Source organism: Tympanuchus pallidicinctus, unplaced genomic scaffold (genome assembly GCF_026119805.1).
Source record: "Tympanuchus pallidicinctus isolate F22 unplaced genomic scaffold, pur_lepc_1.0 scaffold20, whole genome shotgun sequence".
Lineage (NCBI taxonomy): Eukaryota > Metazoa > Chordata > Aves > Galliformes > Phasianidae > Tympanuchus > Tympanuchus pallidicinctus.
Genome location: NW_026294722.1, coordinates 9,881,823 through 9,905,926, shown reverse-complemented (window position 1 = coordinate 9,905,926; position 24,104 = coordinate 9,881,823). Strand labels below are relative to the sequence as shown.

The 24,104-nt window shown below is 50.4% G+C and overlaps 1 protein-coding gene across 2 annotated transcripts in view; it reads left to right on the top strand.

The window, feature by feature from the left end:
- The first annotated feature begins 13,143 nt into the window (after positions 1-13,143).
- The window catches only part of TOX2 (TOX high mobility group box family member 2), a 111,587-nt gene continuing 100,626 nt past the window's right edge, over positions 13,144-24,104 (top strand). For both annotated transcript variants that reach the window (XM_052684135.1, XM_052684134.1), the window contains exon 1: positions 13,144-13,307. In XM_052684135.1, coding sequence (XP_052540095.1) covers positions 13,206-13,307 — 102 coding nt within the window. In that variant the 5' untranslated portion in view covers positions 13,144-13,205. The remainder of the gene's footprint in view (positions 13,308-24,104) is intronic.

Genomic DNA, 24,104 nt, shown 5'->3' with positions numbered 1-24,104 from the left:
ATAAATTAAAATTTCCAGCTGGGGAAAAGGCCAAACTGCAGCATTAGCAAAGGGCATTTACACTGCACCCGAAACCACAGCTGGGTCAGTTGGGGATGTACCTGGTATTCAAATGCGAGTGATGCTCATTCTCAGAGGACAGCTCGAAACAGGTCAGCTTCTCCCACCACCTCTGTTAGATCTCATAATCAGGATATCAGTCTGACATAGAACAGGATTTTCACAGTTGTGTTCCTTGAAATCAGTGTGATTTAACCTTAAATTTAAGTGCATACAAGTGCTTCCCTGTGTCTACTACTTTTGATACTGCCTATGACCAGCACTGCTCCCTCAAGCAAAACAGGAGCAACTGCTGGCTCTAGGTGAGGATAACAAGAAGGAAGCAATAAAGCTAAAATGACCAAATCTCTTTAATTAAGCTGTATAAACTTCACGTAGAGCAGTTACTCAGAGCACCAAACCGAAGTGAGAAGGCAACAGATCGTTAAGCACAAGAGAGAGGAGGAAGCAAAGAGCAATGGGATTTGTGTAGGAGCTTTTATCACTGTGTTACCCAACGTGCTCACCTGCTGCTGGGGAGCACATGGCCCTGCCTGGCTGCAAGGAACAAGGGAGAAGAGACAGCGAATTGAAAGGTGCACAGCTGAGAGGAACACTTTTGTAACTTAAGCTAATGATGGAAAGGGAAGAGGTCTCTTAAGAGCAGTATAAATTGTTTATTCTCTGAAGTTAATGGATCAGTAGAATTCCTCCAGCCGGTATGCAGAGCTCTATCTGCTACTATTATTAGTCCCACGATAAATTAATACTGAAAAATTAAGAATGTTTGCAGATAATTTGGGACTGGAAGACGAGTTTTTCAATAAGCTCTGGACATCTGATTAGAAGCTCAAACAAATTCTGTCCCATTGAGCTGCCCAGTTATAAACCTCTTAGAAGCATTCTGTAAGCTGCTACCCTTGAGGCTATCTGTCTCCCCACCCCACAGCCTGGTTGAGCAAGGCTCTGTGCCTTGGTCTGTACCAACTTAGCAGATCTGATTAGCATGGAAAGCCCACCTGGAGCCAAAGCGCCTCTCAGCGCTCAAAAACTCTCCATCCCAGTGCCTGTGATGGGGGAAATGGGCTGAAATCAGCTTTTTTCCACAGCAGTTTTGAGAAGGCAGCTTGGGATAAATGGCAGGTAGAGATGCCGTGGTACAGGATGGGAGAGATGATACCAGCCTGCTCTGTGCCCACCTTCACACAGCACCAAGCAATTCTCCTTTGCCTCCATTAAATTTAAGATGTAAATGAAGAAAAATGAACTCTGCTTTCCAGGTTCCTGGAGATGGATGGCATGCATTCAGGCTGGCATTTAGCTATTTCAGTTGTTTACAATGGATGCCTCTTATAAATACCCCATTTCTGATTGAGAAGTCTTTTCTAAAGGTTTGCTTAATTTTTCACTTCAAAGTCAATCTTTAAAAACCTCTCTGCCATTATCGAGCCTGCAATGGTTTCATCCTAATCCCTCTCACGCTCTCCATTCTTATCCTTTGCTGAGAAGAAATGATTAAAAAAAAAATTCTGACACAGAACTCGGATCCAGTGCTGACAGATAAGCTGTTCCAAAATAAAATGATGAATTTCAATTTCAAGCATTGGTTAATATTGCAATTTTCATAGATATTTCCCTACTATAGATTGAACAAAGTATGTTACCTAGAAGGACTTGTCCTGAAGTAGTGTCACGTGCTTTTCCAAGGCTCCTTCACTCTGAATTTCCTCCTTTTAGGTATTGTCTTTCTATGGAAGTTAACATCTTCGTGATTTAAATTAAATCAAAACCAGGCCTTGAAAATTTCCAGTAGATGAGAAAGCTGCAGGTGAGCTTAGGTTGAAGGTTCCAACTCACCACACCAACAGCATGTCCCACCACTGTTTTAAAGCTCTGCCTGCTTTACCAGCTAGCATTCAGATTTCTCATAGCTGTGTTCACAGCAAGATTGAATGAGGATGCACAAGTGGTCTTGAGCACTTAACTCTGCAAATTCAGCAGCCTTTCAGTGCAATTCCCATCACAGCATGTTTGTATTACCTGGAAAGATTTGTCCAGGGGGTTGGACGGACCTCTCGGGTCTAATGCAGTGAACTGACCCAGTGCAATTGGGCTGCAAACGCGCTGGGGAGTTTTTGCTTGGTCAGCATCTGCAGCTGGAGGTCGTTGAGTTGAAATCATAGAAAAGTGTGTGAGCAAAACTGAGATGTGGTTTAACATATATATTTTAACGTTACTCAGATGGAGAAAGGTGCTGCCCGTTTACATTGTGGCCATTTCAATCCTTTTTTAAGGTGAAAAAATAGCATCTGTGACAGCATGCAGCCCCACCACACAGCCATGAGCTGTGCATGCAGAACCTGCATTGATTAACACGAAATATTGAATACACTGGGAAGGTTAATTCTAGAATTGGAGGTTCTGGGATCTCCCAGGGGTTCCCTTCTTCCTCTCTCCATTACCTGCTGGACATTAATCTGGAATTAATGTCAAAAAACAGCCAGTGGACAAACCCAGTGCCACTGGACTGCTTATGTGGTGCTCAGTAGAGAAACAGCCACAAGGAGCAGAATCACACAGAGAGGCCCAGGTTGGAAGGGACCTCAAGGATCGTGAATCTCCAACCCCCCTGCCGCAGGCAGGGCCACCAACCTCCACATTTAATGCCAGACCAGGCTGCCCAGGGCCCCATCCAACCTGGCCTTGAAGGAGGACAAGTGTATTCCTCCTTGGTCCTGTTCAGGAGGCAGCAGAATTCTGCCCAAACCACTGTCACCTGTCCAGTGACACCACTGGGATCATTTCTATGGGATCATGCCCTGTTGCTGCTTTATTCATGGCTCTGACCATGAAGTCACTTCCATCAAGCCACATTCAGTAGAGCTGCACCTTCACCAATGGGGGCTGAATATCAATGAACAAGACACCCAGCCTTGGCTATGGAAAATTAAGGTCCGAGTTCCCAAGTCAATGAAGGCTTTATATCTGCCACATGGAGCTGCTTCAGCAGGAGATATGGGAAGAGATGCACATGAGGGGCTGCCATGCCCTGTGTTCCAGTGTTCCTCCTGATCAAGATAGCACATCCCCTGTTCTGATCAAACTTCATCCCAAAGCTCTCTTTTCTCAAACAAATTGTCAGAATATCCATTTAGGGTTCATTTGAATGAACCCTAAATGTCCGATTTTTAGAAAGTGTTGTAAAAAAAAAACCAAACAAACAAAAAAACAAACCATCCTGACGTTAATGAGATCTGAATTGCTGTTTTCAAAGCGTGAAATTGGCATAATATCTTAAGCCTGGAAATGATACTCAGGTAGCATGAGGAAGCAGAGCCCTGCCTAGTTTGTGAGATGGTGTGCTTCACAGCATGGCCATGTTGGGTTTTGTTTTGCACAAGGTTGGGTTATGTTTTGTACATAGGACCTCCCTATTCGTTCTGGTGCAGCGAGGAACGTGTCCATGTTGGACACCTTGCTGAGTGTTGCATCTGTCTCATCAATGCTCTGTTTTCCAGCAACCTTTGGAAATTGTTTGCTTCCATTTCAGTCACCAGAGAGAAATGCTAATACCCCGTGCTTTGGGTGGTGAGGGGAGAAGGAGAGGAAGGAAGCAAGGGAGACCTCTGTGATCTGCTCGTTCATTATCCCACGGAGCATGGGAAGTCATCTCTTTACATGATTGACCTGCCTGGATTTGATTACAACACACTGCTAACCTTTTTCAAATCTGGTTGTGTCATACAAGAAAAGGGCTGAAGGCTGTTGCCATGGTATTAAGGTATCTCTTGAGAAAGAAGAAGGGAAAAAAAAAAGAGAGAGAGAGGAAATGATGCGTCTTTACTTCCTCGCCAAGTGTAAACAAGAAGCGCATGCACATGTTTCTGTTTTGGACGAGCTTTCAGCTCCTTATCAAGTCTCATCTATCAGCGTGTTTCCTGGGGAAGGGGGAATAGCCTGCTCTGCACATCAGCTCGAGGGTGGGGAGGGGGAGATGACAATTGCAAAGGGATGGGGGGGGGGGGGTAGAATAAATCAGCCTCACCACCGCTCATGATTTATTCATGAGACACGTGAGTTTTGCATTTAAATGTGACATTCTCATGATCTCAATATTGTATATGCAAATCTAAAGATTCCTACGACTCCACATGCCCAGCTTAAGTCTCGTCTTGGATCCTCAGTTCTGTGTGTGTTTTGCTGTCTGTTTATTCCGCAGCTTAGAGGTTGTGCGTGACACCCAACTGCTCTCAATATCAGAGGAGTGATTTAGATGTCAGATTTTTGTTTTCTTTTTTGTTTCAGTAGTGAGGAACCGTCTGTAGCTCAGGTAATGGCTGTGTATTGGGAGTCCTTGTCTTGCCTGAGCTCCCAAAGCACTGCACTGTGTGGCAAACAGCTCTCAGCTGGGATGGCACGCCAGGATTAAAGCAGAGCATGCACTGTGCAGCTCTGAGCAAAGAACTCACGCCTTGAGCCGAGCCGAGCCAGCACTTCCAACGTAATGCTGAAGTGGCCAGTCAATGAATGATCTTGCTTGGAGGCTTCTGAGATGCTGTTCATACTCTGAAACAAACAAATGCAATCAATACCCCGGTGCAGGGCCATGTGCTTCCTGGAGTTGGCTCATGTTGATGGTCTCATTTCTCATTTGCTTTCTGTGCCCAGGGCCCATAGCAGCCCTGTTCACCCTACTGGATCCACCACTTTAGGGCCATAACTGTTTCCCAAACACCCGCATCACCCGTCACCCCATTGCAGTGGAGAAGAGGAAAGTGGAGAAGAGACAAAGGCTGTGCTGAGTGACCCCAACCTGGGCAATTACCTCAGATTTAGGAAAATATGAACAGGGGGATCTGCTGAAGCTCGATATTCAGCTCATCACTACTGATTGCTTTCAAGGACTTATCTCTTCTAAACCCACCTGTATGTTTGCTCCCACGGCACCCTATGGCAATGAGCTCCTCAATTTAATTTTCTATGAGACGGACAACTACTTTCTTATGGATAATTTCATTCAGGTCCCAGTGGCTTTTCCATTACAAGAGATAATAAATGGTTGTTCCTGAGCATCTTTCTCCACTCTGCTCTTGACTTGGGAGGTCTGTATCAGAACTCCCTCAGGAATTTCTCCTTGCAGCCAAAATCCAGCTGTATTTAGCTGCCCTATTAGTCTTTCTCCCTGTAGGAGAAGCTCATAGCTCTGATGATGCATTACACAGCTCTGTTTTCCAGTTCTCCAATAGCCTTGCAGTCATTGCATTTCTTGCCCCTGATCCCCCCTGCTGTGGAATCTTCCCCAGTTACTTGGGTGGCACTTCCACACCACCATCACAGAAACTTGCATTCAGCTGAAAGAAGGGCAGAAGTGACCAGAAAAAGAAAAAATCCAGATAAAATCTAGTATTTAAATGTTGTACACATCTTTTTTTTCCCCCATCATTCTCACGTCCTCCTCTCATCATGTCTTCAGCATCTCAAAAGTCTGATGCTGATATGGGTGCTTGGAGCAGGATAGTCCCCATTAGCCAGACTGGGAGCCCTGCCTGATCAGTCAGGGAAGAGAATCACGTGGGTCTCATATCATTACCTGAAATATTTTGTCAGCTCATTTTAGCTCCTAGTTAAGATCTGGGAGGGAAAACATTTAAAATAAATTTAAAAAATTCCAAAACACACATATATATATAAAATAAACAACCACCACTAACATCTATGTGTATACTAAATTAAAAGAAAGGATTTAAGCAGACTGAGTTTGCTGGGTGCTGTTTGCTAGCCTTTAACTTGCATTGAGTGGTCAGTGCCCACAGCCAAGCACGGCAGCGTTGCAGCTAAGCACTTCACAGCACAAAGGCCCACGAGTGTAAGAACCTTCTGCTGAAATGAGCTGCTTGCAGAAACTCATGTTAGAAACAGGCTGGATGAAGCAGTTTTGTTACTGCAATTTCAGTGGATGGAGCAGGTTTCTCTTTATGCCTTCCAGCTCCCACTGCACTCACTCATCACAGCTCTGTGACCAAGCCAGGCATCCTTAAGTGACTTTTGGGGCTCCTTTTCGGCATAATGGGGCAAAAAGAACAAGCAGAGCTGTTGCACTGTGTGAGTGGGCTTCACCCTGCAGAGGTCTGCTGGTTCATGTGTTGTGGGGAAGTATTCTTAGCACAGGGGAAGAATGTGCTCCCTGCACACACTGCGTGGCCCCTGTGAATGCAACCAACACCAGAGCAGAGTGCAGAGCAGAGCTGCTGAAAGCGAAAACACAGCCAGAATGATCACTGTGCTAAGTTTGGGTTCCTCGTTGCTCTCTGTATTACATCAATGTTTTCTTTAGTTGCCAGTCAGCTGGCGGGGCTTTGTGTGAGATCTCAGGACTCCTCCTGAGACTGGGGGAAAAGCACCCATTTCTGGGTGACATGGGCTCTGCTCTGCATCGTGGGGCTCAGGCCAGGAGCAGTGTGACAGCCCTGGAGTTCATCCAGCCCCGAGCCTGGGGGCCCACAGGTTGCAATGGGAACGTTTCTTTAATTTGCATCTAGCTTGCACAAACTGTTTTATGTAATTATAAAAACAGCAGCAAGAAAAGAAAATGAACAAACAAACAAAACCAACAACAAAGCCATCATCGACCAACCACAAGCCATTATGCCTCCAGCACTGCTTTTAAACGGCATTTTATTAAAAGCATCCTATGTGGCAAAACCTTGCTTCCTCTGGATGCTGTGTGGGACTGACTCCCTTTATCCCTCCCAACAGGAGCCCTCCTTTCCCTGTTGCACTCACATGCACCATCCATCAGCAGCTGGAAGAGGAGCAATTGGAAGCTTCACACCCTCAGTGAGGACCAAGTCTGGGGGCATGTCTGTGTCAGTGAGCACACATGCATGCTGAATGGAGCCAGTGCTCACTGAAACCTCAACCTGACTTCCCTCCACGGGTCTGATGTTCATCATCCATAGCCCAGAAGTCCTCTTCTATGCTGTCTCAGAGCAAGCTCTCCTAGAGCAGTCAGAAAATGAGCTGTAGACAGAAGGACTGTTGATACAGCTCAGCCAGCTTGGTCCACACTGATGGCATCTTTCTTGCCTTACTTGGGGACAGAGTTTCTGGTTTTTCACAGAGAAATAGAGGTAAAATGGCATAAGTTGGGATGGAGCTGACGAAGAGCTAAAGCAAAAGCCTAGTGTGGAAGGAGCTCCTCAGCATCCACGCTGCACAAGTTTCCTGCAGAAATCTAGGAAAGGAAGAAAAGGGAAGGCTGCCAACTCTGGTGACATGTATTCCTTTTATCAAAGTTCCAGGTCTGATTTATTATATGGGGGGAGAACAGCAAATGGCCTTCTATAGCCATGGAGAAATGCTGGCCCAGAGGAAGCTCAAGGCCAGGTGTGCAAAGAGAGAGGCAGGAACAAGGGGCACAGGGGGGCAGTTAGGGCAGAAAGGGCATCAGGACAGGGACAGTGGGGAGGGGAGGAAGAACTGGGCAGAGCCTGGAGAGGAGGGAGTGTAGTTAGAGGTCTGGAGGTCTCACCAGGAGGTGTGGGGATGAGAACTGAGCTCTGCAGCTGGAGCAGCTCATCCTTGGACAGTGGAAGGGGGGGAAGGAGGTTACTGGGGAAAACTGCATTTCCCAGAAAGCCCAGAGGGTTAAGAGACTTGTGAGCTGTGTTGACTGTGCCAGTGGGTTCTTCAAGAGAAAGGGAGGTGGAGGAGCAGCTTGGAAATAGTCATGATATCTCATTTAAGCACTTTCAAAATGAGGCATTTTCAGTTTTCAAGTTGAAAGGGGGTCTCTGTTTCCTGACTGATGTAATTATGTGAAGATATGGAGAGCAGTGAGTAACCTGAAACCTAGCTGAGAGTTCTGTGCAGACAGAGGATGCTTTGGGGTTAACCCATGATAATCCCCCACACCTACCCTGCCTGGCACTGCTGGAGCTTCCAGTTCTGCCGTTGCAGTGAGAATCCATTACTGGTTTGGTTCAGCTCATAGCACACACCAACCACCATTAACACTCGTTTCTACAAAGCTCACTTTCTGCAATTGGACAAGTGTAATATAATGCATACAGCAAGTGTAAGCTGGGAGGTATTTTAGCTCTGATTCCTAAAGTTTGGAGCTCTCAGGTAGGAGGTGTCCATGAGCATGGCCATGGGTGTGATTACAAGGAAAGTCATTTGTAGGACTTGGTTTCTGAAGGCCGGGTGCTATCTTCTCCATGGGCTGAGGGTGAATGCAGGAGCTCCCTCCCACTGCCAAAATGTTGAGTAAGTTTGGAGAAACAAACCAACTGTTCCAAGCTCGGGAGATGATGTATAAAACAAAAAATCACTCTGCTGCATTTAGAGTCAGAGATGCTCTCAAAAAGATTAATTTTCTGGGCAGAGGAGGGGAGTGTGGGCTTCACCCCCCGCGATGAACCAGCGAGATGATTCAATTGCATCACTTTCAGAGCCTGAGACATTCGTTCAAAGTGCAGTAATAAGAAATGACTCCTTTGCTTTGGGAGGAAGAACACTGAAGAAACTGTTAAAGCTGGTCACAGTCTGTGACATCCTTGAAATCGAAAGCAATGCTTCTTCTCAGCTGTTGCACAGTATAATTAGAGCTATGAAACCAAATTCATCTCTGGGTGGTGCTCCTGCCAGTGCTGGGTGGGCACCCAGGATTCATTTCCTCTGGCACACAGGTTTGAATGATCACTGATTGCTCTGAATGCTTTCACAGCACACAGGGACAGAGCATCACCTCCCCTACTCCTGGGCTGCCCTGGGGCTGCTGCCGGCTCCTCTTCTACTTTGGGTAAAATCTGTGAAGTCCATCTGTGCACCACAGTGCCTGTATTTACACTCCTGGATGCAGTTCATGTCTTTGCTTACAGTTTGCCTGAGGAAAGCTTACATTTTTTTCTGGAGGAATTATAAACGTGGCGAGTCGATGCTCAGTGTGCTGAGGTGGGAGCTGGGCAGGGGCAGCTCGAAGCCCCACAGTGGCTCCGGTGCCACATCCCCATGCAGAGTTGGAGCCACATCACATGGCCACACTATAACTCACCTTTGTACCCATGTTATCAACCTGCCCCACGTTTCCACAAGCATCTCTGGCCATTTGCACCATCTCCTCCCACATAGCACTGCTGGGCGGAGGACAAACAGAATGGGACAAGGACACCAAGTCCCCAGAGGGTCACACAGCTCTGGGACAGACGTGAGATCTGTCACAGATCTCACATCTCAGGACTCTCCAAGCAAGGCTGCATCTGACGGGAGCATTCCTCCTGAGGCACTGCCCCACAATGTGAGGAGGGCTCTGATGGTCACCCAAGCTTTGGGAAGATCAGGGTGTCTTTGGGTGGGGGCTGAAGTGGTAGAGCTGAAGGAGGGAAGTGTAAGAGCTGTTGCAGAAGGGTTCCCCTCAAAAGTGTCAGCAGAAGTAACACCTCAATCTCCACAAGTACAGGGCTGCTGACAAACCATGCAGCATCCTCCTGCTGCATGAAGTGTCTCCTTACCCATCCCAGCTCCTAAACTTGTTGCTGCAGCTCAGCCCGGTGCCTTCCCAGCTCCCATCCCTCCCATCCACACCTTGTGCTGCTGCTGCTGCCCCTAAGGATGGGGTCTGAGTGCCGAGCATCCGCCAGGCTGTGTGTGACAGCAGCACACATGGTGCCACTCAGGCAGCAGAGCAATGCGAGTGGATGCGTCAGCACCCTCAGCTCTTCTCTGCCACATGTGAGAGAGTTTTGTTTGGTTCTGTTTGGGCTTCTGCAGTGTTTTATCCCATCAGTGACATTAATTACGGAGTAATTGCCTCAGTAGCGTGTAACAACTCTCCTCTTTTTTAAAATAGATCTTCACACAATGAGTAAACTTTGCTGTACATGTGCTGCGTTTCTTGTGGCACGAAATAACGCGCAGACAAAATAATGTTTTTCCTGTCAGAAATTCAATGGGCATCTAAAGCAAAGTGACAGGTGGTTAAATAGCTGCGTTTAAAGGATGTCAAGAAGATTTTTTGGACAGGTACCAAAACCCAATGCCAGAAAGAAGGCCTAATACCATCTGCTTTGTTAGCAGAGCTGCGATTCTACGTTCAGTTTTAAATGATGTGCAATGCTAGATTTGTACCCTGGAGCTGTGGGTCACATGCAGCTCACCTGGGGGTGGCACTGAGCATGGCTGAGCGAGCACCAACCAGCCAACAACCTCCAACCAAACCCAGCTCAAAGCCAAGGGAAGCTCTCGCGTTGAATTCTGCTCTGCATTACGCGTGAATCCAGATGCAATGTGGATTTAATTAATCCACTTTCGCTGCATTTTAATGTACACATTTGCATTGTGTTCGTTGGCAGCCGGTTTTATCCATTTGTTCAGCACTTTTATGGCCAATGGAACTGCTGAATCCAAACACTTCCCTGCAGAAACGCAGAGCGCAGCTCTGAATTAAATCGCCCTCAGACGTAAACTGGGGGTGGGACTAAAATGCCAACATACCATTGCATAACACCTTGGAAAATGGATACCAGTATTTGACAATAACGAAACTGCAGAGTGCTCAATTACTTTAAAAATGATTTCAGCAGGCATTTTTTGCTGGCATGTCACGAATTAAAACATAGTGTTCAAAAGAGGGATGGGCGCTGGAGGACGGCTCTGAAACAAAGAGCAAAACTGATCACTTCAGTCCTTTCCCAGCTTCCAAACCTTTGAAATTCAGATTGTTCAGGTTTAGCTTCATATTTAGAAATACTCACTGTAGAGTTTTCTCTGCTTTGTGAAGAGTCAGTGCAGCTTAAATGGGATTGCTGAGGTAATCACCCTGCTCTTTCTGTCCCAGCGCTAACGTTAGGCATGAAATCAGAACTGCCATGTGTGCAGCTCCTGGTTCAGCAGCCCAGCCAAAGACCTCCTGGGCCTGGTGAGCAGTCAGCCGCAAGGAGAACGAAGAGAACGGTGCCTGTTCATGGCCATGCTCTAATATCAGGCTTTGTTGTGCTGTGAACAACCAGCCCAGATCTGTTTGCTCTTCAGCCCTCCGCTCCTGCACTTTGGCTTGGCCCAACGTTGAAGGCTTTGCTCATTTTCTGGTCCTGTTTGAGGCTGCAATGGCTCTGTCCCCCGTGTCCCATCCCAGAGGGCACCCAGCTCTCCCTGTGCAGGACAGCACCCAAGCTGAGCCACCCAGAGGCACACCTTGAGCCCTGGCCACAGATATCCCCATGGGCACTGTGGGTGCCCATCCCATGGGGCTGGGACTCAGCCCCACGGTGCTTCCCCTGCTGCAGGTGAGCCGAGGCTGCAGGTAGGGGCTGCCCAAGCAGAGCATCAGCAGTGATCTGCTGGGATATAACCCAGGGCAGGAGCACACACAGCACGTCCTCCTCCTCCTCCCCACAGGAGGAAGCTCTGCACTGTTGGTCCCTGAGGGGACAGGTTCTATAGCACAGGTCCCACATCAGCACAGAAAGGAAAGCAGTTCAGACCAATGAAGGAGCAGCATTTGGAACCGGTGTGCCTCAAGGTGGTTGGAATGGGACTGCAAGAGAAGCAGTGCTGAGCATTCAGTGACAAAACACTTTAGTTGTTACAGGAATCAACAGAATTAATCCCACTTTAAGTGAAAAAAAAAAAACACCAATTCAGTCTTAACTGGAATGCTGCTACCAGTGTCTTTACAAAATATGAAATTTAATGATTATGATAATTAATAAAGATAATAATACAGTAAAACCTTGCTAATTCGTACTAATGACTCAAAGGCTGCTTACTAACTACTGAATTTTGTGGATAAACAAGCTAGAATAATGTAGCATAAAATACACTTCGCTCCTTTATTTCAACAACTCTCACTCAGTTGTAACTCTCTGCACTTTGCAATATGCAGTCGCTGCATTTGGGGGGGCTTTACAGAAACAATGGGGCCCAGAATTTGGGATGTCTGTGCGGTGTTTGCTGAGAGGTGGGGGAGAAGGAGCCCCTCCAGGGCGTGTGAAAGCAGGGGGCAGCTGATACACACACACACTTGTCCCCATCACACCTCTGGCTGGCAGGCCTGGGAGCAGCTCCCTGCCAGGCTCAGTGCTCCAAAAGGTTGAAAAAATCATAGTGAAGAGGAAGTCGTTTTTGTGCCCAAATCGATCTTTCTCCTCAAATCAATGGAGGGCTCAACGCTTGGTTTTCATTTAAACGGGAGCCACGATTTTTAAACAAGCACCGATTTCCTGGAGCTGACGTTCCCTCGAAACCTCCTCAGCTCGGCAGGGTTTGGCCAAGGCTGTGAAGTCGAGGGGCTGTGGAAGAGCCGTGCATTTGCTGAGCTCGGTGCTTCAGCTGCAGAGCGGGGCTGCCCGGAGTCGTGCAGGGTGTGAGTTGTAACAGTATCTCATAGCCACGGTGTTTAAAAAAGAAAGAAAGAAAGAAATGGAGAAAATAAAAAGGCAATTTCCAGCAGCGGACCGCCAGAAAAGCGACACTTTCGGCTCAGTCCAATCCGCGTGGGCTCACACGGGAGGCTTATTATGGTCTCCGGGAACGGCACCGCGCCGCAGAGCGCTCCGTGCAGGCGCTGTACAGCCCCGGGCTGCCCGCCCCACGGAGCGGCGGTGGGATGGAGGGCCGTCAGCGCGAAGGGGCGACGTTCGTCCGGCAGCGGGATCTGCCGAGGTGCGGGATGGGCAGCGCGGGGCCCGTGGGGGAACGAAGCGGGGCTGATGTCAGAGGCTCAGGGTGGTGGGAGGGCACGCCGAGAGTTCAGAGCCGGCGAGAGCGAGCTGTCGGTTTTGGGGCCATTTCCGAGCGGACCGGCGGGACGGGAGGCACGGGAACAGGAGGCGGGACGATGGAGGCGCGGGCTGCGGGACGCCCGGCCGGGAGGAGGGCAAACCCCGCAGCACCGCCGGCGAGAGGGGATCCGCTGCCCCGACCCTTCCCGCGTGCGGCAGCCCCGAACCTTCCGCTCCCGCACCCCGCTCCCCGGGGCCCCGCCGCGAACAAAGCGGCCCCGTTGCGGGGCGGTGCGGAGCGGGGCGGGCCGGGGGCCGCCGCCCGCCCCCCCGCCGCCGCCGCCGCCCGCCCTCTCCCCGCCCCCCGCGCCAGAGGCACCGCCGCCGCCGCAGCCGGGTCCATGCCCGCTGGAGCCCCCGCCTGCCGCCGCCCGCAGCCCCAGCATGGACGTTCGGTTTTACCCCTCCGCCCCCACCGCCGTGGGCTCTCTGCCCGGCGCTGACCCCCCCTGCTTGGGGCCGCTGGATTATTATCACTGCAACAAGGTAAGGGGGCGAGGAGCGGGCCGATCCCCCCCCCCCCCCCCCCTCCCTTCCCCAACATCCCCCCAACCCCGGGCTTGGCTCGTCCCGCAACTTCTCGCCGGGTGGGAGGAAAAGTGCCGGCGGCGGCGGGAAGGGATCGGAAAAGTGGGCGACGGGGCCGCCCGCATCGCCCCGCACCGCCACGCATCGGCCCGCGGCCGCCACCCGGAGCGCTGCGGGCGGGCGGAGGGAGCGCCCGGGGCTGCGTGGAGCGCTCGGTTCGGCCGCGTTCGGAGCTGTCGGTTTGTTTTCTTGTTTTCCCTCCGGGAGTGTTTCGCCCGGAGCGGTTTACGTGCGCTTTTTTATTTGTTGCCGTTGTTGGTTGGCACTTTGTAGCCTTGTTTCGTACCCTTCGTTTGCCGGGCGGTGCGGAAGCGGAGCTGCTTCTGGATGCGGGGATGGGTGCTGGGGGTCCGGCGCTGCCCCCCACTCCCCGGGCTCCCCCCGCCCCGCTCCGCGCTCGGTGCGTGCATTGCTGTCGGCTCCCGACCCGCCATCCCCGTTCATAACGGGTAGAAGGATTCGCGGTGCGGGGATATTTGAGGTTGCTGCGGGAGCCGTAAGGAACGGCCGAGAGAAGCCGGAGGGGAAGGCGGAGGCAGTCGGAGCGCGGGGATAAAGAGTTCTCCGCGTATCGCATCCGTGCGGGATCGCGGTGCTGGAGCGCAGAGCCCTGCGGAGGGGCGCCTGGGGGGGCAAAGCCCGATGTTTGCGCTGGGAAAGTTTCAAAAAGGGGCAAAACTGCAGCGGGGCCGCCGCTGTGGGATGGCAGCGGTTCGTCCCGCCGCTGTGGCACTTCGGGGCCAAACTCTTCAGGAGCGGCAGAAGGAAAGCTGAGCGGCTCCCGGCTGCGGGGAATTCAGCTCTGTGTGTCGGTGCGTGTATTTAACTGTTCTCTGGCGTTTGGGTTATTTGTCTCTATTTGTTAAGTTGTAGTAAACCTAATAGCCCTCATTTATTTTGAGACGCCCGGTTCTCCCGAAAGGAAACAAATAGATTTCTCTTGCATTCACGTACTGGTTTCAAACGGTTCTCTTATCACTGCCGCTGTTCCTAAAACACAAATGATGCTCTTAAAACGCTCTCGAGAGCCGACCCCATGGGAGCCGGGATATGGGCGACCGAGTGCCGACACCGACGGTCCGGGAGTGCCCATGGGAGCTGCTTCCACCCCAATCCCACTGCCTTTAGGAGCTCCAGTTCGTCACGAAGTTCGGAGGTGTGGACGCGGTTTAGCGGTGCCCCGGTTCTCCAGGCCCACGGTGTGGGGCCGTGCCACCCCCAGCACCCCCAGCCCCAGTGCCTGGCCGTGCAGCCCTGCGCTAGAGCTCCTCGCTGCCCCGAATCTCTGGGCTTAGGCCCTGATTAGCAAGTGATCGATACACACGAGCAGCCCTTGTGTGCGCAGAGTGGCACCGTGGGGCTGGAAGGAAGCAGGAGCTGTGCTGTGAGAGCTGCGCGTGGGACACCCGAGAGGAGCACCCAAGGTACTGACCACTGCCACCAGATGCTGCTGTTGTCACTGCTACCGAGGATCTTAAGACAGCCGGGGGGAGGAGGGAAGGGGGGGCCAGGAAAGAAAGGAAGCGATTTACCCTTTTCAGGGTGCTTTTTTTTTTCCCCCCCTCTTTTCCGAGTTACCACGTGTCACTCGCAGCGGTGCACGTTTGTCTGCGGGATGAGGCAGCTGGAAAGGAGGCAGAGATGAAGTGAGCCGACTTTGTCCCCTCTTCGTGACACAAGTCCTACAGTCCCAGCACCACAGGGCTGTGGCATCACCCTGCAGAGCTCCTCTGGGCTGCAGGTGCCCATGGGTGTGCTGGGAATCCATACTCACTGCTGCAGGCGCTGTCTGAGCACATGTGCACCCTCAAAACCATGCAGGACACTGTATGAAACTTCAGAAAGTCCCATTCCTGTTCCAAGCTAAGGCATTGTCTGCCTGAAAGCTTTTCTGCTTGAAAAATCTACAGAGTGGGCTGAAGTGTGAAAATGTGGAAGTTCTCAGGCTGTACAGTGCCCCAAGAGCTGGGGAAAGAGCGCCCGTGGGCTCTGTTCCCCATGATGCTCCCAGCCCCAGAGCACACAGCAGCAGCCACAGAGCCTGGGCCATGCTGCAGGTGAGACAGCCTGTGAAGGGGCTTTAACCCTCTGCTCCAAATGCATCTCTTGTCCAGGCTCAGCTCTGGCTCCCAGGGGCTTTGCTGTCTGTTTTCCTATTGGGGATGCTGACGCACGCAGTGTCACCGCCCGTCAGCAGCTGCCCAGAGCCACAGTGCTGAGCATCCCGAAGTGCTCTGTGCACCATCTGAATGTGGTGTGGTTGGGAACGTGGTGGTGTTGCTGTGAGGTTCCCAATCCATGCACTGCAGCAAGCCACGGTCTCTCTTTGCAGCCACAGAGGTACCTACAGTGAAGCAGATTTTCCATTTTTAAATGAACGAGGAATGTTTCAAGGGATGGTGAGATGGGGACAGTGTGTTCAGCCCAGGCCTGCCCAGAGGCTTACATTTGCATCCTTTCTTTCTCCACCAGTATTTTTCCTTAGAGAGATGCTCACCTGTAGCATGTGCTGGGGTCTGTCCCCGGTGGAGACCCATAGTGAGAACTGAGGCTGAGCACCCGGATGGGAGCATGTTGGGCTCTGTGCTGACTGTGTTTGGTGAGGAGTTGTGGTGCTCTGGGCACACTGGCGGCACTGGGGCTGCCCAGATCTCCATCATTGGTGACCCACTCGGAGCATCCAGCCTTGCTTGAGGTCATGAAGTTTGAGGAGAGGAGCAAAGTCCACACTTGCCAGAGCTGCTGCAGGCAGGACCAATGGCATGGGCGTTAGGGCTGCATCGGTGCTGGATTCAGCCTAGGGTGCAGAGGCAAATAGAGCAGCATGCTGCAACAAGCATTACCCGTGCCAGAATGCCAGCCCATGGGCTGGATCCCAGCCACATTCTGTTGGTGTGACTGCACAGGAGAAACACCACTTTGGTGTCAGGCTGTGTCCATGCAGTGGCTGTGAGGGCCTGAGGAGATTCAGCTCACCCTGTGCCATCTCTGAAAGGAGAGCTGGAATTGTGAGTGGATCCACAAAGTACCAGCAGTTGGGGTCTTGTTTTCATCCCAGATGGACTCATTTCTGCAAGGTGTGCAGCAGGTCCCTGCCTGAGCACTGTGTGTGCAGCCCTGGGCTGCGATGGGGAGGGAGAGAACCTCTGCAAATCCAGAGCAAATCTAAGGGGAGAATGAGCATCTCTCTTCTGAATTTCAGTGTACATTCTCAGTGGCTTCTGGTGTTTTTGTTGGTCAGGCTCGGTTAGCACAGTGCTGGATTTCCACTGAAGTCAATGATTGATGGGGAGGAGGAGGGGGGCCAGCTTGGGGGCACTGAATCCTTGTGGAGAGCACTGCTGTGGCACTGGGTTTTTGGGGGACTCCACAGCAGCACACAGGGATGCTAACAGGGATGCGAATGGGCCAGCCCTGAACCCTGCAGCATTCCTGCAGGACAGCACAGCCGTGCCCCGTCCCACCACCAGCACCCTCCTGCTCTGCACCTCCACACACACCCTGGGCCCTTTTGGCTGAATAATGGACAAAAACTGCTTAACTGATTCAACATCATCAATTATGGATAATTAAAGTCCGGTGGTCACAAGATGGATGTTAATCTGTGCTCTGCTCTCGTCGTCTTTGAAGAACCCTTCAGCAATGGGATTCAAGCTGCTGGTAGGAGTCTGGGTTGATGGATTGAGTACATTGCTGCAGAACATTCTGTCTTGCTTTGATTTTTACTGTAAATTGTAAATTGCAGCAATAAACACAGTCCCTTTCTCACTGTGTTTCTCCGGAACTGCTTTGCCATTCTGGAAGATAAAATATATTCTTTTCCTTTTTTTTTTTGCTTTGTAAGCCAGCTCTGTTGTGATGCAACATAAATCTTTCTTTGGGGATGGAGGATTTTGGATGGGGAACAAAGTCCAGCTGACTTTTAATGTGGGGCCCATTTGGTTCTCATTGGCAAGCAGCTCCCACTGAGTTGGAAATGTGGGTGTTGGGTCCCCAGTAAGGGCTGTTGCCTTTACCTTTGTGCTCATCCTGCTCGTTCATCTTTTATTTCTTGACAAAATGAGCTCAAAATGCTTTTACCAGAAGTTGGCTTATATCTCTCAGTGTAAATGAAGCACATAATTGTGTTTTCCTAACAGCTCTACATTAAAAAGAAGTTATTGTGCTGCTAATGTGTTTTCCTTGATGATTTCACACCCAGAGAAGCTGTGGTGTGCCACGTTCCCATCTCTTCTTTGTTTAATTCTTCATTCCTAAACTCAGGGTACAGCACTGGTGCATTGCACTGACTCCTACATGGAGATCTGAGCTCTGATGTTCCACCTTTGTGATTTTCCATACGTTTTCCTGTAATTAAAGCTTATTTTGGGGCTGAGCTGCAGCGGAGAGGGGGAATCTCACAACAAAACTTAATGAAACAAGTGCTGATATACCGAAAGGAGTGACTGGGAGCTGTGCAGTATCGTGTGGTTTGCACTTAGAAGGCCGGTTTTAGGTATTTTAATCCCACACGTATCCTCCCTCCTCTTCTTCCTATTGTTTCCTTTGGTGGTTTGTTCTGATGGATCCCATTTCTTCCTTGAAAAATGCCATCGGCTCCACGCTGCCTGCAAGTCAAAACCTTTGCATTATGCCATCCCTCTCCTCTGCCATAATCCCGTGCACAGATTGTGTGAGCTCTGCAGATACATTAAATCCCTTCCTGATGTGGCGTGCAGCTCTGTGGCTGGGCAGCTGTGAGCAAAGCGTTAAAGCAGGGCCTTCTGCCTGCAGTTGGTGCTCTGGAAGGGAGATTTGGGGCTGCACGTGGTTCTCAGAAACATTTTGGAGGAAGCGGGATGAGCTGGGGCTGCATGGCCAGACTGTGTAGAAGGGAGCTTTACCCATATGCACATATGTATTTTCCTGTTGGTTTAACACCTTGCTCTCATGGTGGAATTTCTCTGCATTTCTGGGGTGGTGGGGTGGGACCCAGTTCCCAGCTCCGTATCAGACTGTGTGGATCCCAGCAGCAGCTCCTTCCCACCGCCCCGATGACTCAGAGTTTCCATTTCCATCTGGATTCACCCACAGGCTCCATCCTCTTTCTGTCTGCATGCAGCTTTGCCCCTGCTCTCCCCTTCCCACCACACCGTCCTCTTCTTCTGCCTCTCCTTTTGTTTGCGAGGTGCAGCCTGTGCTGTGTGCTTGTGGCCAGAGCCTGAGATAAGGGCTGTGCTATGGCTATGCTGTTCATCCTCTACAGTTGCCCTTGGCCTCTGTTTCCAGATGCAGTGGCTCACATTGCAGAACCCTAGGCTTTAGGGCTCAGCTCATTCTGAGCTCTAAGCATCCACTGTTGGAGACCTGGGTCCCTAGAGTGGGGCATGCAGAGCCCAAGGCTCCTCAGAGGCTCCTTTCCTCCCAGGCTGTGGGTTCTGAGGGGCATGGGTTAGTGGGCATGGTGGTGATGGGTTGATGGTTGGGCTAGAAGATCTTAGTGGTCTTTTCCAACCTTAACAAGTCTATGATTCTATAATTCTAGGATTCTGTTTCCTCTCCCTGAAGGGTTTCACTGATGGATGCTCCCAGCAGTTCATTGCCCAGTCTTCCCTTGGGAAGGTGCTGGGCTATGGAGAGCTGCTGAACTGCTGTAACAGGAGGGTGCTGCTGGGGAGATGAGATGAGAGGTGGCAATGGGGAACTTGGTTCCAGAGCACTGGGAGGGGGCAATGACAGCTCATCCCAGCTGTATTCAAAGACCTTTTGTGGCCATCATTATCCTAAAACAAAGATAAACTTTGTCAAAAAATAAGCTGATTAAGATGCATTCTATGTTTCTCATCTTGTACTGGTACTTGGAGCAGTGTGTTTTTATGGGGTGAGCACCCTGCCTGCCATGGGACATGTCCCACTGGAGGTGACTTTAGGGGCTCTCAGGACTTGAGGCACTCATCCCTGGGGTCAGAAATGAGGCAGAGTGCACTCAGCCCTCAGTGACACAGAGCAAAACTTGAACAGTGTAGAAATGGCATTAACTTCAGGAAAACTTCAGAAGAAACGTTGTATGGAAACAAGCTGGGGCAGACAAAACAAACCAACTTACGTCAAGTCCAAAAGAATGGAGTTGAATGGTGGGCGCAGAAAGCGCGTGGATGTCGTCCGAAGAAGGAAAAGCAGAAATTCTGCTGGGGGGAATCTGGGCTCTGCAGCTCCTGGTGAGATCCTGCTCTGTTTGCCAGCATTAAGCCCAGGCAGACAGCTTCTCCCCAATGCGTTATCTTGTCTCTAAATAGCGTTCAAAGGAGAAGAAGAATGTGCTGTTAAAAATACTGAACTTTGGGGAACGGCTGGCAGCCTGCGCCGCTGATAAGCGTTGTTGATTGAAGATCAAACGGCCCTTGGAAGCAGGAGGAAACCTTCCAGCGGGGCCGAGCCTGCAGCCAGACAGTGAGGTCACTGCCTGCAGCCTGTGGGTATGGAGGGACCTGTGCTGGATTTAGGCTCTGGGCTCCTCCAGCCCAGACGGATGCTGGCGACGCGGTGCTTTTAAACCTGATAAATCTGTTAAGGCTGAGAACAGCATTTGTTAGACGCCAAGAAAGACAGAGTCATGTTTTCATTATTAAGTGGTAGGGCTTTTTTTGTTGTTCTCCCTTGAGATAAAAAGTCTGTCCAGTAGGCTGCAGGTCGCAGAGTGAACCAGAGACCAGGGACGTGTGCTCTGTAATGAATTGACAACCTGCATCAAGGTGGCAAGTGAACTGTGGGCGGCTGTCTGCTGTGGCCATGCCAAACTGCACACGTGGGAGATTGAACTGTTTTAGTTAAGTCAGACCGATGTGTAGGGTTTTTTGAGAGCAATTTTAAACAGATTTTTCTACTGTTGGGCTTTGAAAAGGGGAAGAGTATTACCTATCTATTTATCTATCAGTCTATCTGTCCAACTATCTATCCATCCATCCATCTGTCTATCCATCCATCTGTCCATCCGTCCATCCATCCATCCATCCATCCATCCATCCATCCATCCATCCATCCATCCATCCAAATGTATCAACGTTAGCTTCATGAACTTGCAGCCACTGAAGTGAGGTGGTTGGTGTGCAGTGACCTGTTGGGAACAGAGAGCAAACCCTGGTAGGAATAACTGTTTGTGGTATGGAAGTGGGTTATCACATTTATGCAAGAGCACAAATGAAACAGATACGTGTTTAAAATCATAAAATGTCAGTTGGAAGCAGCTCTGGAAGCGTATTTAAGAAATCAGCAATGGCACGTGCAGCTGCTTGGTTGCTGTTTTGGGGTTGGTCGGATACAGGGCTGCATTCCTGAATATGAGGTCCTGCACACTGTCAAAATGAGATCACTACAGAACTGGCAAATCCAATGTTATCATGGAAACATTTCTAGTTTGAGCTGAGGTTCATTTTAAGTCCTATGCAGAATTGTCCTCCAGTATGCATGTGAATCCATGTTCCTATTTGCTGAAGAGCACCTCTCTAAGTGATTTATCTGGGAAGTGCGGATTTAACATCCTCTTGTCTTGTGAAGCTGTCTTACAATGTTGTGAAGCTCAGCTGGAGCTTCTCACTTGCTCCCAAAGCTGGAAATCATGGGCAGCATTTTGAAAATGCCAAAATCTTACTTGGAGACAAGGAAGAACAAACTCTTGGATCTGAATCTGGTGTCATCGTCGTCGTGTCACAAGAGTGGAGATGGTGCCAGCTGGGAAGGGATCCCCTGCTTGGCAATGGAGGTCTCAAGAGCCTGTGGCAGTGTGCCACGGACAGGGACAGCTGAAACTGGTGGCCATCGCTTTGGAGTTGGAGGAGCCACCAGGGAGACACGGCTTCCTTTGGGCTTTGTGCTTGTTTGGAGACAAACTCAAGGCCAACCAGTACTAATGGGGGTACCAATGGACGGGAAGCCGGACGTGAGCCAGCAGTGTGCCCTCACAGGAAGGCAGCTGGATCCTGGGCTGCATCCAAAGAAACGTGTCCAGCAGGGTGAGGGAGGGGATCTCTGTTCTGTGCTGTGAGACCTCACCTGCAGCACTGCATCCAGGTGTGGAGCCCTCAGTGCAGGAGAGACACGGACTGGAGCACTTCCAGAGCATTGGAGCCTCTCCAACAGAAATGATCCATGGAACACCTCTCATATGAAGACAGGCTGAGAGAGCAGCATGGACTGTGCAGCATGGAGAGAAGGCTGTGAGGTGACCTGAGAGCAGCCTGTCAGTATCTAAAGTGGGACTTAAAGGTGCCTTCCAACTCTAAGGATTCTATAATTCTATGACTCTATAATTCAGCAGGCTGAACGAGCTTAAAAACCTTACGTGACACTTGTGGGACTGCTTGGAGCTGCTTGGCCACTGTGATGAACACATTGGATCCCTGCAGGAGCACACTAAGCTCTGCAATTAGCAGCCCCGGGGCCAAGGTAGCGCAGCAGGAGCTGCTGAGACCTCGCAGCCTGGGGCCCTGCTGGAGCGCGTTTTCCCTTTGCTGTGGTTATGTGGTGCAGACTTGACCTGCGTGCCGTAGCGAAGCAGAGCTCGGTCCAAGGGGCTGGAGGGAGGTGAGAAAGGGAAAGCTGAATTCCCTGCTCATCTGCTCCACAGATTCCCTCTGTGGAGAATTCCCTTCTTCCTCTCTGTTGCCCAAGTGTTGCTTCTGTTGCGTCCTTATGTTTTCCTTTAGCCTGGGGGCTGCTGTGAGAGGTGTCTCAGCGCTCTGCCGGCTGTTCCTGATGCTTCCTTTCCCTTGCTAATACCAATTGTTTCTGCCAGAAGTCGTTTGGCGGTGTTATGTAAACCTAGAATCACACACTAACGCCCTGAGCTGGGGCTCCTGCATGTGCTGACTGGCACAGCGTGCCATGGGTCGCTTGGCACAGCACCCAGAGCCAGCAGCCCCGGCCTCGTTATCCACAGCAGTCAGAGCCAACATCTCCCTCACAGCTGATAGTTTTAGTGGGAGGATTGAAAGCATGCCGTCAGTCGCTCGGAGCTGGGATGTAAGCTTGTTGCTGAGTGTGGTACCTGCGTATCAAAGCTCATTCTTGGCATGGGGTCTCTCTTGATGCTGTTGGGTTGGCAGCAGTGTTGGTGTGCACTATATGAGAGTGGTTTCTTGAGGATCTTTGCATCTTCACCTCTCTTTTACTTATGGCCCACTGCAACTGGGGCTGGAGCTCCTGAGCACCTTCATGGGGATGGTGTCCCTGCAGGGACGGATGGGACCTCTCCTCCTGTCCCAAATGGTGTGGGACCTACATTGGAGCATGCACGCTCCTTTGGTTGTTTGCCTGGGAAATGATGCTAGCAGAGACCTTAATGAATTTCTAAGTGCTTCTTAATGTGATTTGGCAGTCAGATTGGAGGGAGGGAGGGGGAGAGCAATGGAACTACAATTGCTGCATGCCCAGTCTCCTCCCCACACACTCCATGGTTTGTGAGAGATTAGAGGGAGATTAAATCCCAGGGAACTGGCAGGTGATGCTGATGGATGTTTGGGGGGGATTAGGCTAAATCCATTCCTCCTCCTGATTTAGCTCAAGATTTGAATTCATTGATAAGATTTGCCCAGGTTACATCTCTGAGACCTCCTCTGAGCTGATGACTATGCGGAGGTGTAAGTGAAAGCAGAACCTGTCTCCAAAGCAAAAAGGCTAACGAATTAACCTTTATAAGGTTGATGAATGCTGAAGATAACTGTACATCTATTCCTGTTGCAGCATCCAATTAATCTGCAGTGCCACGGAATTGAAGGGCGCTGGGCTGGCTCCTGGCTGGGGGCTGATGCCTGCATCCCACCATAACGTGCCCAGAAGGTGTACAGCAGCAATGGAGCTGTGTGTGCAGGGTGTGATGCTCATGGGCCGCTTGAGTTGAAGTTCAAAATGCCATCTCTCAAACTAGAGATGAAATGAAACATGAGTACAGCTGTGCACTGTGGTTGAACATCTAGATCCAGCCTGGGATGTGTTGGTGGTTTTCCGATTGAGTTTCCTGCTTGGAGCTCTTCCCCTGGGGCTGTTCACACAGGAGGGTGGTTGTGGGTTGGCCAACTCAAGGTGTCACCTGCAAGCCTGTGCCTTGGAATGGTGGCTTTGGGACGAATCAGAAGAGAAGGGCAGCTAGCAAGCTGCAGGTCTCCTCAAGCTACTTGTCTCATCTGGGTGCACATCAAGGGGCATAAAAATCTTTCTGACCAAGAAAGATTTCGGCAAATATATTAATGCAAAGCCTGTCTTGGAAGCATGGGAAGACTCACAGTGTGGAAGACCCAGCATATGTATTCGTGGCAACACAGTGTGTTCCCTGTGCTCTGCAACACAGTGACTCATGTTTGTCACCAAGGGATGGTAATGCCAGGTGGTTTATCCTGAATGTGAGTTCCAGGCTCTGTAAGATGGGGCTGGAGGTGGGAAAGGTCTCAGCAAGTATTGTGGTAGTGCAGAGGATGCAAGGACCAGTCTTGCTCTATTCTCTTTGCTTCCTTGGAGTTGCTTCAGGTTTATAGGACTGTAGGAGCAATTACAGTTCCTTCCCTACTGTTATGGGGATGGGAAGGAAAAATGAAGCCCAGTGGTAAGTCACAGACAGCTGGGAATACTTTAAGAACATAGTGCTTGGGAATAACTTAGAAATAATGTAACTGAAATTATGCTTTTCTAGAAAGCAGGGAGAAAGAGAGCTTAAAATGAAATATA